This window comes from Mesoplodon densirostris, chromosome 2 (assembly GCF_025265405.1).
Source record: "Mesoplodon densirostris isolate mMesDen1 chromosome 2, mMesDen1 primary haplotype, whole genome shotgun sequence".
Classification (NCBI taxonomy): domain Eukaryota; kingdom Metazoa; phylum Chordata; class Mammalia; order Artiodactyla; family Ziphiidae; genus Mesoplodon; species Mesoplodon densirostris.
This window is the reverse complement of record NC_082662.1, coordinates 80,199,894-80,214,124: the sequence shown is the minus strand read 5'-3', so window position 1 is coordinate 80,214,124 and position 14,231 is coordinate 80,199,894. Positions and strand designations below refer to the sequence as shown.

Here is a 14,231-nt window from a genome sequence, read left to right as displayed (position 1 = left end):
TCCCAGCACCACTTATTGAAGAGACTGTCTTTTCCCCATTGTATATTCTTGCCTCCTTTGTCATAGATTAATTGACCGTAAGTGCGTGGGTTTATTTCTGGGCTTTCTATCCTGTTCCCTTGATCTACTGTTTTTGTGCCAGTACCATACTGTTTTGATTACTGCAGCTTTGTAGTATAGTCTGAAGTCAGGGCGCTTGATTCCTCCAGCTCTGTTGTTCTTTGTCAAGATTGTTTTGGCTATTCGGGATCTTTCGTGTTTCCATATAAATTCTAAAATTATTTGTTCTAGTTCTGTGAAAAATGCTATTGCTATTTCGTTTTGGTTTATTATTATTATTTGCGGTATGCGGGCTTCTCACTGTTGTGGCCTCTCCCGCTGCGGAGCACAGGCTCCGGACGCGCAGGCTCAGCGGCCATGGCTCACGGGCCCAGCCGCTCCGCGGCATGTGGGATCTTCCCAGACCAGGGCACAAACCCGTGTCCCCTGCATTGGCAGGCGGACTCTCAACCACTGCACCACCAGGGAAGCCCGCTATTGGTATTTTGATAGGGATTGTACTGAATCTGTAGATTGCCTTGGCTAACATGGTCATTTTAAGAATATTGATTCTTCCAATCCAAGAACACAGTGTATCTTTCTATCTGTTTGTATCATCTTCAATTTCATTCAACAGAGTCTTTAGTTTTTGGAGTACAGTTCTTTCACCTCCTTCGGTAGGTTTATTTGTAGATATTTAGTTCTTTTTGATGCAATAGTAAACAGATTGTTTCCTTAATTCTCTTTCTGATAGTTCATTGTGAATGTATAGAAATGCAACAGATCTCTCTGTATGTTAATTTTGTATCCTGCAACTCTACCGAATTCATTGATGAGCTCCAGTAGTTTTCTGGTGGCATCTTTAGGATTTTCTATGTATAGCACCATGTCAGCTGCAAAAAGTGACAGTTTTACTTCTTCCTTTCCAGTTTGGATTCCTTTTTCTATTTTTTTCTCTGATTTCTATAAAAGTGGTAAGAATGGGCATTCCTGCCTTGTTCCTGATCTTGAAGGAAATGCTTTCAGCTTTTCACTGTTGAGCATGATGTTAGCTGTGGGACTGTCATATATGGCCTTTATTATGTTTAAGTATGTTCCCTCTATCCTCATTTTCTGGAGAGTTTTTTTTTTATCATAATAGATGTTGAATTTTATCAAAAGCTTTTTCTGCATCTATTGAGATGATCATATGGTTTTTTTTTTGTGTGTGTGGTACACAGGCCTCTCACTGCTGCGGCCCCTCCCACTGCGGAGCACAGGCTCCGACGCGCAGGCCCAGCGGCCACGGCCCATGGGTCCAGCTGCTCCACAGCACACGGGACCCTCCCAGACTGGGGCACGAACCCGGGACCCCGCATAAGCAGGCGGACCTCCAACCACTGCACCACCAGGGAAGCCCCTGATCATATGGTTTCTATTCTTCAATTTGTTAATACTGTGTATCACACTGATTGATCTGTGGATATTGAAAAACCCATGCATCCGTGGGATAAATCCCACTTGACCATGGTGTATTATTCTTTTAATGTACTGTTAGATTTGGTTTGCTAATATTTTGTTGAGAATTTTGGCATCTATGTTCATCAGTGATATTGGCCTGTAATTTTCTTTTTTCGTGATATCTTTGTCTTTGGAGGACATCCTAGGAAATTATAATTCCACAAAAATAACTCAAGAGATAACAATTACCTATAAAAATCAAGGTGCTACAAATTATAGAGTCAGAAGATATTTGCAATCTTTAAGTACCTGAAACGGTGGGTTGACTAACTTAATACTCCATGTGCAATCTCCTTCTCTCTTGCTTAAATTAAGAGCAGGTTAAGGGGAAAAAGATAACAAAACAAACAAACAAGATTTCTCAGACTTACTTGCATTTGGGGGATAGGGAGAAGGCAGTGAATGCATGGTGCATGTGACACAATCCCGGGACAGATATAAGTAGACATTTGTACCTTTGTGCTTCTGAGAATGTTTTTGCTTTTCTGAACAAAAGAGACTTATTAGGCTCTCATCATCCTGATGAAGTAAAGCTTGGATTTTAATAAGCCCAAGAAAAGGCCCAAGGACTCTTACAAAGTAGGCAGTCAGATCAGGAAAAACATGATTAAAGACAGGAACCTTAAAAGTTGTCATCCACAACAGGTGAATTATTTGTTGACTTGCTTTTGGCTTGGGGTGACTGGCGGGAAGGGGAAATGGATATTCTTTAAAAAAAAATTCTTACTGCTCTCATACAGGTTTGAAGCAGGAAATCATACTATCTATGTGCCCCCCCCAAAAATTAATCATAAATTTTACTTTAATTGGCCTCAGGTTGATAATGCTTTCAGGCATCTTACAGAAACAAATGCAAATCCTCTTTGAAAGAAGGCACTTTAAATCCAGACCTAAAATAATTCCCACAGATAAAGTTCCAATGAAAATGTGCCCACAACTAGAAATCACAAAGTTCCGGCAGAAAAAAAAAAATTCATCGTGAGTTAGAAAAAAACTACAGGAGTATCATAGTAAAGATTTCATTTGTTGTCATTACCTCACACAAAATGTGAAAAAGTATATTTTATAGGTAAAATTAAATAGAAAGGTATCAAAAGAATGACTAAAACAAGAGACTATCAAAAATTACCAAGATTAACAAAACAGAACTTGTAGTAGTAAGTGTATGTGTGTATATATATATATATATATATAAAATACATATACAAACAAAACAGAAATTAGAAATATAATATACACGGTCAAGAGCAAACTGGACACATGGAAAGAATTAGAGAAATAGAGATAGACTTGAAGAACTTATCATGCATCTAACTGGAGTTCCAAAATGAAAGAGAAGAAGGAATACAAGACATGCAACATTCAACAAGATAGGCGCTAAGAACTTCCCACAATCAATGAAATACACAAATCTCAGATCCAGGAAGCCCAACATATCCCAAGCTGATCAAATGAAAAGAAATCTTTACCATTCAGCAGAACACTGCAGAAAAAGAGTTTCTTAAAAACAGCTAGGGAGAAAGGCAGAACATCTGCATAGTTTAACCATTAGATCAGTAACTGCCCCCTCAAAAACAACAGGGGAATCCAGAAGACATAAAATAATAGTTTCCAGGTACTGAGAGACAATAAACGTCAACCTAGAATGATATACCCGGGGAAATATCTTTCTAAAGTCTATACCTTTAGGAAGAAAAAGAAACAAGATGAAGGAAGGCCTGAGAAGCATGAAGAAATGTTGAACAAAGAAAATGATAAACACGTGGGTAATTATAAACCAACAATGACTATATAAAACAATAATAGTTAATGTAACTTGTGGAAATGAAGATAAAATGATAGAACTGGAATATGAACAATGACAGCACTTAGGTCAATTGGAGTTACGTAGATTGAAATTAAAGTATTCTAAGTTTGTTATATGGTATATAAAGAAAGTATACCATTCAGTCTAGTTGACAAACAGAAACCACACTAGATATTTTGAACAAAGGGAATTTAACACAGGGAATTGGTTACATCATACATATTCAGGTATTGTGCAAAGGGCTTGAGAAAAAAAATCCTTTTCTTAAAGGGCTTAGAGTCAGGTACAACCTCTATGTAACTATATAAATGGGTATGTGTGTCTATTCATGCAACAGTGTATGTGTGTATATATGAACATTTTCAAATATACTGAAAAGATGAAAGAATGGTATAGTGAGCACCCATAAACCCACCACCTAGATTTGCCAATCTACACACACACACACACACACACACACACACACACACACACACACACACGTGTAGGAAGATAAAAAAAGAGAGCAAACATAAATGGTACGAAGAAAGATGGGAAAATTAGATTCGGGAGCAACAATTTCACTCAGAAATTGAAGTTATTAGCAGAGGCCAGATTATATGAAAGGCATCTCTGTAATGCTATAAATTTGTACTGTATTCTGTAGGGAATGGAGAGCCACTGAAAGGTTTAAAGCAAGAAAGTAACAGGATCAACTCTGAATACTAAGTAAAAAATACTGGTAGCAGTGTTTAGGTTGGATTAGAGAAATACTTAACGTGCAGTCTTCAGCAGTAAGGATGGAGAAGAGACAGATTTGAGACCTATGTCAGAGGTAGAATCTATAGGGCCTGGTGACTTGACTTACACTGGAGAGTGAAAGTAAAAAGAAAGACAGACATCTACAGTAAAAGTCAGATTTTAGTTACAGATTAGGGGGGTCATGCCATTAACAGGACAAAAAACAAAAGGGAAAGATTTAGAGGCAGTGTCTCAGGAAGGAAGAGTTCAACTTTAAACATGGTAAGAAGCAAAGCCAACAGGATAATAATACCTATATTCAGGCAATATCCATAAGGCTATAAGGCTATGAAGCCCAGAAAATCCATTTTGGTTTGAAATACCACTTTGAAAGTCAGCAGAAAATACAACGTGGTTAAAATCTCCTTAGGGATGAGATTTTCCAAGGCCAGAATGATGAGTGAAAACTGAATTTGTTAGTAGTTTTCCCAACAATGTGTAGAGCAACAGATATGCTGTTTCTGGTACTTTTTGTATTTTCTCTAAATCCACAACTGAGCAGTTGGCTTCCAAAATGAGTTAAGAGTTCTAGAAAACAGGAGCAGTCCCGATCCTTAGAAGGCTCCTAAATAAGGTTTAGCCTTAAACTGGTTACTTCATTCTCATGGAGGTTAGTAACGTAATTGACCTTTAATCTTTACTTCCTAGCCCCAGGAAAGCTTCCTCAGATTTTACTTACATCCAGAGGTTTCATGTTCAGAATTAGAAAAGCTTAAATGCCTCATACTTGACCTTTCCTCAAGCTATTAAAACCCTTGTTCACAAAACACCATAGAAAGAGCATATAAAGTCTCTATTCTCTTTATGAACGAGAAAAGAAAGGACTGGAGGGGTTGCAAGTGATACACAAACACATAACTACGTAATGATCCAGCTGGAATGAGACCTTGGATTATAGAAACTTTGTTCTTTAGTTTATACCTAGCTGATTCCCAATGCTCAATATTCATAAAGTGGTACCTGTACAGCCAGGATGTCTGTTTATGGAACAAGGCTATTTATTTCATTCACAAAAAAATAAGAGGAAATATAACTGAAGTAAATCTAGCCAAATCTAAATTAATAAAGGTAGTAGTATGCTGAAACACTATCTTACTATTTAACTATCTCCACAAACGTCCATCTATAAGTCTCGTAGTTACTGTTCACTGGTCAACATTTTGGTTTTCACTTAGTACTTATATACAGATATTTTAAAAATAAGCCACTCCAGATTCTTGACATGTGTTACAATTATATTAACTGTTTATATTTCACCCCAAATCCATCTTTCTTGTTTTTTTTTTGTTTTTTTTTTTTTTTGATGTACGCAGGCCTCTCACTGTTGTGGCCTCTCCCGCTGCGGAGCACAGGCTCCGGACGCACAGGCTCAGCAGCCATGGCTCACAGGCCCAGCCACTCCGCGGCATGTGGGATCTTCCCAAACCCGGGCACGAACCCGTGTCCCCTGCATCGGCATACGGACTCTCAACCACTGTGCCACCAGGGAAGCCCCATCTTTCTTGTTTAAACAGATATGCTTACCTTATATAGTCATCTGGAAACTGCTCAGATTATAATAAATGCTCACTAATTATTAATGGATTCTTCATCAGTTATTTTGTGTACTCAGGATGACCTATGTCAGATGTCACCAACTGAACTAATTTTGCTGAAATATTTTATAATTAACGCAACCTTTGGTTAAGCTTTCTTAGTATTTTACAAAAATAGCATGGATAAGATTATGGGTTGTAGTGTTTTTCATTTAAGGTAAAATAAGCAACCTAGGCATTAAAATTTCAGAACTGCCTATATGTTATATCTTTAAAAAATTATTTTTATTAAAGTATAGTTGATTTACAGTGTTGTGACTAAAACTGGCTTTTTATATAATGAATATATTTTTTTATTTTTTTTTATTGGAGTATAACTGCTTTACAATGTTGTGTTAGTTTCTGCTGTACAATGAAGTGAATCAGCTATACGTATATCTATATTCCCTCCCTCCTGGACCTCCCTGCCACTGCTCCCCCTCCCCCATCCCACCCATCTAGGTTATCACAGAGCACCAAGCTGAGTGCCCTGTGCTATACAGCAGGTTTTAACTCCCTATTTTACACATGGTAGTGTATATATGTCAATCCTAATCTCCCAATTTGTCCCACCCTCCCCTTCCCCCACCCCCCATGTCGACATGTCTGTTCTCTATGTCTACATCTCTATTCCTGCCCTGCAAATAGGTTCATCTGTACCATTTTGCTAGATTCCACAAATATGCATTAATATACGATATCTGTTTTTCTCTTTCTGGCTTACTTCACTCTGTATGACAGACTCTAGGTCCATCCACATCTCTACAAATGACCCAGTTTCATTCCTTTTTATGGCTGAGTAATATTCCACTGTATGTATGTACCACATCTTCTTTATCCATTCATCTGTCGATGGACATTTAGGTTGCTTCCGTGTCCTGGCTATTGTAAATAGTGTTGCAATGAACATTGGGGTACATGTGTCCTTTTGAATTATGGTTTTCTTGGCGTATATGCCCAGTAGTGGGATTGCTAGGTCACATGGTAGTTCTATTTTTAGTTTTTTAAGAAACTTCTATACTGTTCTCCATAGTGGCTGTTATCAACTTACATTCCCACCAACAGTGCAAAAGTGTTCCCTTTCCTCTACACCCTCTCCAGCATTTATTGTTTGTAGCTTGTTTGATGATGGCCATTCTAACTGGTGTGAGGTGATACCTTGTTGTAGTTTTGATTTGCATCGCTCTAATAATTAGTGATGTTGAGAATCTTTTCATGTGCCTCTTGGCCACCTGTATGTTTTCTTTGGTGAAATAAGGTCTTCTGCCCATTTTTTAATTGGGTTGTTTGTTTTTTTGATATTGAGCTCCATGAGCTATTTGTATATTTGGGAGATTAATCCTTTGTCAGTTGCTTCATTTGCAAATATTTTCTCCATTCTGAGGGTTGTCTTTTTGTTTTGTTTATGGTCTCCTTTGCTATGCAAAGCTTTCAAGTTTAATTAAGTCCCATTTGTATATTTTTGTTTTTAGTTTCATTACTCTAGGAGGTGGGTCAAAAAAGATCTTGCTGTGGTTTATGTCAAAGAGCGTTTTACTCTAAGAGTTTTACAGTGTCTGGTCTTACACTTAGGTCTTTAATCCATTTTGAGTTTATTTTTGTGTATGGTGTTAGGGAGTGTTCTAATTTCATTCTTTACATGTAGCTGTCCACTTTTCCCAGCACCACTTATTGAAGAGGCTGTCTTTTCTCCATTGTATGTTCTTGCCTCCTTTGTCATAAATTAGGCGACCATATGTGTGTGGGTTAATCTACAGATTCAATGCAATCCCTATCAAACTACCAATGGCATTCTTCACAGAATCAAAACAAAAAATTTTACAATTTGTATGGAAACACAAAAGACCCCGAATAGCCAAAGCAATCTTGAGAAAGAAAAACGGAGTTGGAGGAATCAGGCTCCCCAACTTCAAACTATACTACAAAGCTACAGTAATCAAGACAGTATGGTACTGGTACAAAAACAGAAATACAGATCAATGCTACATTACGTCTTAATGTTTAAAAACTGCATATTGCATATCTCTGGTAGGAAAGACTTCTTCATTCTGTATATAACTCTGTACCTAGGGCATGCACAGTTCTTTCATAAATTCTCCTTAAGATGGTGCTACTTTATTTTTCTTCTTTCCTCCTCCTAATTACAATATATATCATCAACCACTATACACCTGTTAGACTGGTTAAAAAGTACATTAACAATACCAAGTGCTGGAGGAGATGTGGAACAACTGGAACTCTCATATAATGCTGGTGAGAATGAAAAATAATATAGCCACTCTGGAAGACATTTTAGCAGTTTCTTATAATCTTAAACATATTCTAACATATGACTTAGGAATCATATTCCTAAGTGTTTACCAAGGTGAACTGAAAACATGTTCACACAAAAACCTGTTAATGGGTAGTTACAGCAGCTTTACTGATAACTGCCAAAAACTGGAAAACAACCCTAATGTTCTTGGTGAAGGAATGGATAAGTAAACCATGGTACATCTGTACAGTGGACTACCACTCAGCAATAAAAAAAAGAATAAACTATTGATAAATGCAACAACCTTGATGAATCTCAAAAAGCAATATGTTGAGTGAAAGTCAGTCTCAAAAGGTTATAAACTTTGATTCCATTTATATGTTATTCTTGAAAAGCAAACTATAAGTGACAGAAAACAGACCAGTGGTTAACAGGCGATATGGAATAGGAAGAGGGTGTGACTACAAAGGGATAGTACCGTTCCTTTTCCTGACTGTGGTGGTGTTTAGATGAACCTATATGTATATTAAAATTCATGGAATGATGTACCCAAAAAGAATCAATTTTACTGTATATTAACTTTAAAAATATATATATATCAAAGAATTCAAGTATTAGGTGTCTATGAATCATTTAATTTCATGATTTTTTTTTTTTTTTTTTTTTAATGGTACGTGGGTCTCTCACTGTTGCAGCCTCTCCCATTGTGGGGCACAGGCTCCGGACGCACAGGCCCAGTGGCCATGGCTCACGGGACCAGCCACTCCGCTGCACGTGGGATCCTCCTGGACCGGGGCACGAGCCCGCGTCCCCCGCATCGGCAGGCGGACTCCCAACCACTGCGCCACCAGGGAAGCCCTAATTTCATGATTTTAAAGATGAGAAAACAAACCCAGGGGCATTAAAAGTGCCTTGTTAATTAACGATCATAGTTACCTACTTAACAGCAATCCTTTACTTAAGAGTACACAACTTGGGCTTCCCTGGTGGCGCAGTGGTTGAGAGTCCGCCTGCCGATGCAGGGGACACAGGTTTGTGCCCCGGTTTGGGAAGATCCCACATGCCGCGGAGCGGCTGGGCCTGTGAGCCATGGCCGCTGAGCCTGCGCGTCTGGAGCCTGTGCTCCACAACGGGAGAGGCCGCAACAGTGAGAGGCCCGCGTACCGCAAAAAAAAAAAAGAGTATACAACTTAATACAAAATATGCTTACCTCAAAATGAGAAATTCAATCAGAAATAAGGAATATGTAGAAACTGCATAATAAACCAGGCCACACAGATTTTAATAAATATAAAATTCAACTATAATTTCTATGCTACATTTAGGTGGATAGGCCAATAATAAAAAGAAATTTAAATTCTCACTTCTACTCATTCAAGGAAGACTTCATAAACTACATTTTAATCATTAAGAAGACTCCCTCAATATAGGTATATCTCTGGGATTTAGAAGAATTTCCAAGGTTAACTCCAAAAAATTTCAGGGAATTCCCTGCGGTCCATTAGTTAGGACTCTGCGCTTCTACTGCAGGAGGCACGGGTTCGATCCCTGGTCAGGAAACTAAGATCCCACATGCTGTGTGGTGCAGCCAAAACAAACAAACAAAAACAAAACAAAAAAACCACACACAAAATTCCAACACTATTAGTTCTATACTAAATCAATATTTTCTTTCTCAACACTCTATATATTAAAGGAAACATTCACTACCTCAAAAGGTAAAAGTCAATCTAAGCTTGGTGGGGTCTGAGAAAATGGAAATGGGAAGAGGTACAAGAGAAGGAAGTAAGATAAAAACAGAGGGAATTATACTACACAAATTATTAGTTATACCTAATATGAAAAATATTCTTGTCCTCTGCTTTAGGGATGATATATGAGTCCAAAGATTCAGAAAATTAGTTGTTTCTTAAATATTTCCTTTCAGAGTCTCAGGTATCAACTAAGGCTTAGACTACTAATGCACTTTACAGAGCTCCAATAACTTTTTTCACAAGGTGCGTTCAGCCTCATTTTATAATATGCTTATAATTTCCATGTGGGAATAATAATAATACTCCATGAGAATATTCTTGAAGTATATTGAAGGTGAACAGGAAGCTTAGAGTATCATGGGCATGAAAAGAACATCAAACAGTCCCAAATTATCTGATCTTGACATTATAATAAGCAACATTTCAGAGAGTTTTATAGCTAAAAGTCTGAAAGTTCATTTGATAAAAGTCCTTATTTTACAAATTAGAACCTAATGGTTAACAGAGTTACTTATTGCAGAAGTGATTTAAGAACAGGTCTCCTAACTGCTTACATGGTAATCATATATACAATGCAAATTTAAATTCTGTCCCTCTTTCCTTGAATCATTCATTCTGCTTACATACCCCCAAGACAACAGGAATTAGCCAAATACTTCTGAACATACTTATTAATCTACATACTTTAGAGAACTGAAAGCAAAATGCTAGGCCCTTGACCCTTTATGCCAGATCTAATCAAATTAAATGATTTTGCCTACTTTAGCACACAATGTAAAACATAAAATTTTATGGCAATGTGACCTAAAATTAACATTGAACTACCTTTAACCCTCTGTGGTGTTGTTCATTTTAATGCAGTCAAATTAGTATGAGAAAAAAAAAAAAAACCAAAAAACAACTTATTACCAAGATGTGTGAATATGCCATTTGCAAAGAGAACTGTTTCTTTAATATATTCAAACTTTAACCAACTTGTCAAGTTCATTCCAAACAAACTGAAGTATTAAGAAGTCACAGTAGAAAGTTGTATTTCATATAACATTCGCCCTGCAGTTATCTGATAAGTCAATAACAGCAAAGAAAGTTTCTGGAATTATTTCTCCTAAAACTTTTATTTAAGGCTTTATTCCCCAAGTATTAAATATTTAAAGTACCATGATAAATTACGCTTTGGTATTAATTACAAAAACTAATACAAGGTTTTTATTTGCTGGGATTATTTTTTTTTGAGATATAATACTCTCAACTAAATACCTACTATACTCCAGGCTTTATGATAAACCTTGAAAATAAATGAATGAAAACATGGTCCTGTCCTCAAGGATCATACAGTTTAGTAAGTGATATAAAAATGTACAGAAATAAATTGTAATACAACAATGAGTGGACAAAGTAGAATAGAGAAGATAATCAGAGAAAGTCAAGGAAGGTTTCACAGAGATATCCAAATTGGCTTTTGAGGTAGAAAAGGAATTTGATAGTAGGACTAAAAGGTCATTTCTTTATAGGAAACTTTAGGAAAGACAAATCTAATCTAAAGTGATAGAAGGCGGACCAGTGGTTACCTAAAGCCAGGGATGGGGACTGGAGATTGATTGCAAGTATGTATACAAGAGAACTGAAGTGATGGTCAGGATCCCTAGTTGTAGTGATGGTTACCTGGGTATATACGTTTGTTAAAACTCATTAAATCATATACTTAAAATATGTGCATTTTATCATATGTAATTTATATACTTCAGTAAAGTTAATTTTTTACAAGGGACTGGGGAAACCAAATGGGCTACTCTTTGGGTGGCAAAAACACTTCTATATTCCAACTACAAGGTAGTTATTGGTATTCTGTGATTATCAAAAATGTTTTCTCTAAACTGAGTTTAAAGCTCCAGCACAGTTTCTTATTTTAGACCTCTCCTAAAAAAGTAATGGGCAAAGAATATAGAGCTCGTCAGAGTTCCAACAGAATAGGCTATATCTAAGTTTATATGATATTGCTAAAGAAAAAGCATTTCATAATACAAATTTCCATTTATAATGTAATTACTGAATTTGTGGATAAGAAAATACTAGATTGAAGAGTTCTTTAGCTAGTTTTGTAATTCTGGGCAAATTAATTCACATCTTTGGGATTATTTCAGCTATAAAATAAGAAGGCTGGCTTCTTTATTTCTTTCACTTCTAAGATTTAATTATTCTTACAAGATTGAAATCTCTACATGGACAGTCTCCAAATGAAACCCCTAAGGTAAGTTCCAGATGTTGAAAGTAATGCATTAAAACAAGCTCTATAAGTACACTGAATATCAGAAGCATTGTACACAACTTTTAAGATTGGAAATTTGTGTTTCTTGGTCAAATTTATGTACTTTCTTAAGCAAATTTAATTTTACTTATATCTGTTTTTTCTTGGCTAATCATACAGGTTCTTCTAAAATTTCTGTGGTGCTAGATACATCATTCTACGTATACCACTCCTTATCTTTGCAAATGAAGAAATTAAGGATTGAGACATTAAATAACTAGCTCAAAATATCCTCAAAGACAAAACTATTAGATCAAATGTGTCTTATATGATTTGTTAAGTAAAAAGGTTTAGAAAGAATGTATATATGAATGGATGGACATTGATACAAATATAGAATTTTTTTTCTGGAAGAACATAACAACAAAAAACTTAGTAATGTTACCTTTAGGGAGTGGGCCTAGAGTGGATAGAGGTCATTTTTCTATTTTTATTTTCTGTACCATTGAAAAATTTCCAACATGAACATGTTAATTCTACTGTTTAAAAATTATGCTCTTAGGTTGGACTTACAGGTTGTATTTTCATTTTCTATACTGGAGAAAAAAAAAAGTAATGTTTGGCTTTTTAAATTCTCTTCTTTTTTAAACTTTCTTCTTTTTTAAACAAAATGCCTGGTAGTGTAGTTGTTAATTCAGTTGCTTAGAACTCAAAGAACAAAGGTCATAGGTTTGATTAACTATATTTGCAAAAAATAAAAATATCCCTTGGTCATAGAATGCATTTTTAACTTTAAAAAGTCATCTGGCAAACTCGTGCTGCTGATCTCAAGGATGAATCAGGTAAGGGCATGTGGTTGACTCAATATAAAACATAAGTACTGGAAAATAACTTTAAGTAATGTCTTAGTGACAGAGGGTAAGAGAGTAGACAGAGAATTACTCATCTCTAAGTAAACGTTTTAATTTTCATATTCATCAACTCACTGCACCTTCTGAATAGAATATAAATAAGACCTTAACTGTAGGAGAAAATACAATCCCTGTACTTTCAAAAAAGCTAAAGACTATACATGTCACAAATCTTATTATTTTTAAAATAATACATTTCTTATTAGTATACTATATAAACATCAAATAAAATACCTGTAACATCTTCTGGATCTGATACAACAATATGTGCATTTAGTTCCTGTAGCTTGTGATGCAATTCGTCTAATTTTTTATTTGATTTTTTCAAAATGTTGTCCACATAAGCCAAACTTTTTTTATCTGTTGTGACTTTCCTCAGATTTTCAGCTCCTTCTTTGATTTTCAGTTCTTTTCTTATTTCTCTCTTAATTCGATCCTTGATATCATCCAATTTCTGTTGCACCATTGTATCTGAAAAGTCTAATTTTTGAACAGCACTCACATTCTCAGAAAAGGGAAGACTTCGGGAATCTCCCTACAGAAAAAAAATAAACACACAAATGTGGGAGTTTAGGAAAGTTAGCTGCTCAGTAAAATATGCCATATAAGAATACAACTGTACTTAAAGCAATTCTTCAAAAACTCTGCCCACTAACTAAATAGCATTACCTGACAAATTTATATTAAAATAAACACATCTATACACAAAGACATCTTTGGGCTGTATAAACAGACAATGAATTTTTGATATTCCATGAACCCAAGTTAGATTCCAAAACCTACACTGTGAATCTTGAGCAAGTTATTTAACCTTTCAAATACTCAATCTAATTGTGTAAAATCTAAATAATAATATTAGGCACTTTTCAGAGATAATGTGGTAATTCAAAATATTGTATGTGAAGCTCCAAATATAATTCTTGGCCCACTATAGTCACTTAATAAGTGAAGATTATTATTAAATTCCATAGGTGAGATAAAATTCTATTTTATCTTCTATAAGAAACCTCTTAAAAATAAACTAATATTGGCAAAAATAAAATAAAATTATATCCTTATGACCACTTTTTAGTTAAGCAATTAAATGCATTAGGGCTTGGGAAGACTAATTTCAGAATTCTATTCATATATTTCATGACTATCTATCCCAATTGATAATTTGGTTGACTGCCTACATAAACATCACTACTAAAAAATGTCTAAATTATGTCCTACTGACAGAAGCTAAGAGAGTATACAGTATCAGTTATTCATCTTAAAATGAAAATCAAATCAGGTAAGCACATCTAATCTACATTTAAAACCGGCAAAGTTATGTTCTGGCTATTTGTATATCATTCACTATTTTAAACTCCATTACTACAATA

General features: G+C 35.6%; 1 protein-coding gene across 5 annotated transcripts in view; it reads right to left on the bottom strand.

Annotated features, from left to right (window-relative positions):
• PKN2 (protein kinase N2) overlaps positions 1-14,231 on the bottom strand; it is a 164,159-nt gene that overhangs the window by 111,040 nt on the left and 38,888 nt on the right. For 4 of the 5 annotated variants that reach the window (XM_060090065.1, XM_060090064.1, XM_060090063.1 and 1 more), the window contains exon 2: positions 13,099-13,399. The exons of the other annotated variant lie outside the window; for it this stretch is intronic. In XM_060090065.1, coding sequence (XP_059946048.1) covers positions 13,099-13,399 — 301 coding nt within the window. The remainder of the gene's footprint in view (positions 1-13,098; positions 13,400-14,231) is intronic. 5 annotated transcript variants of the gene reach the window in all.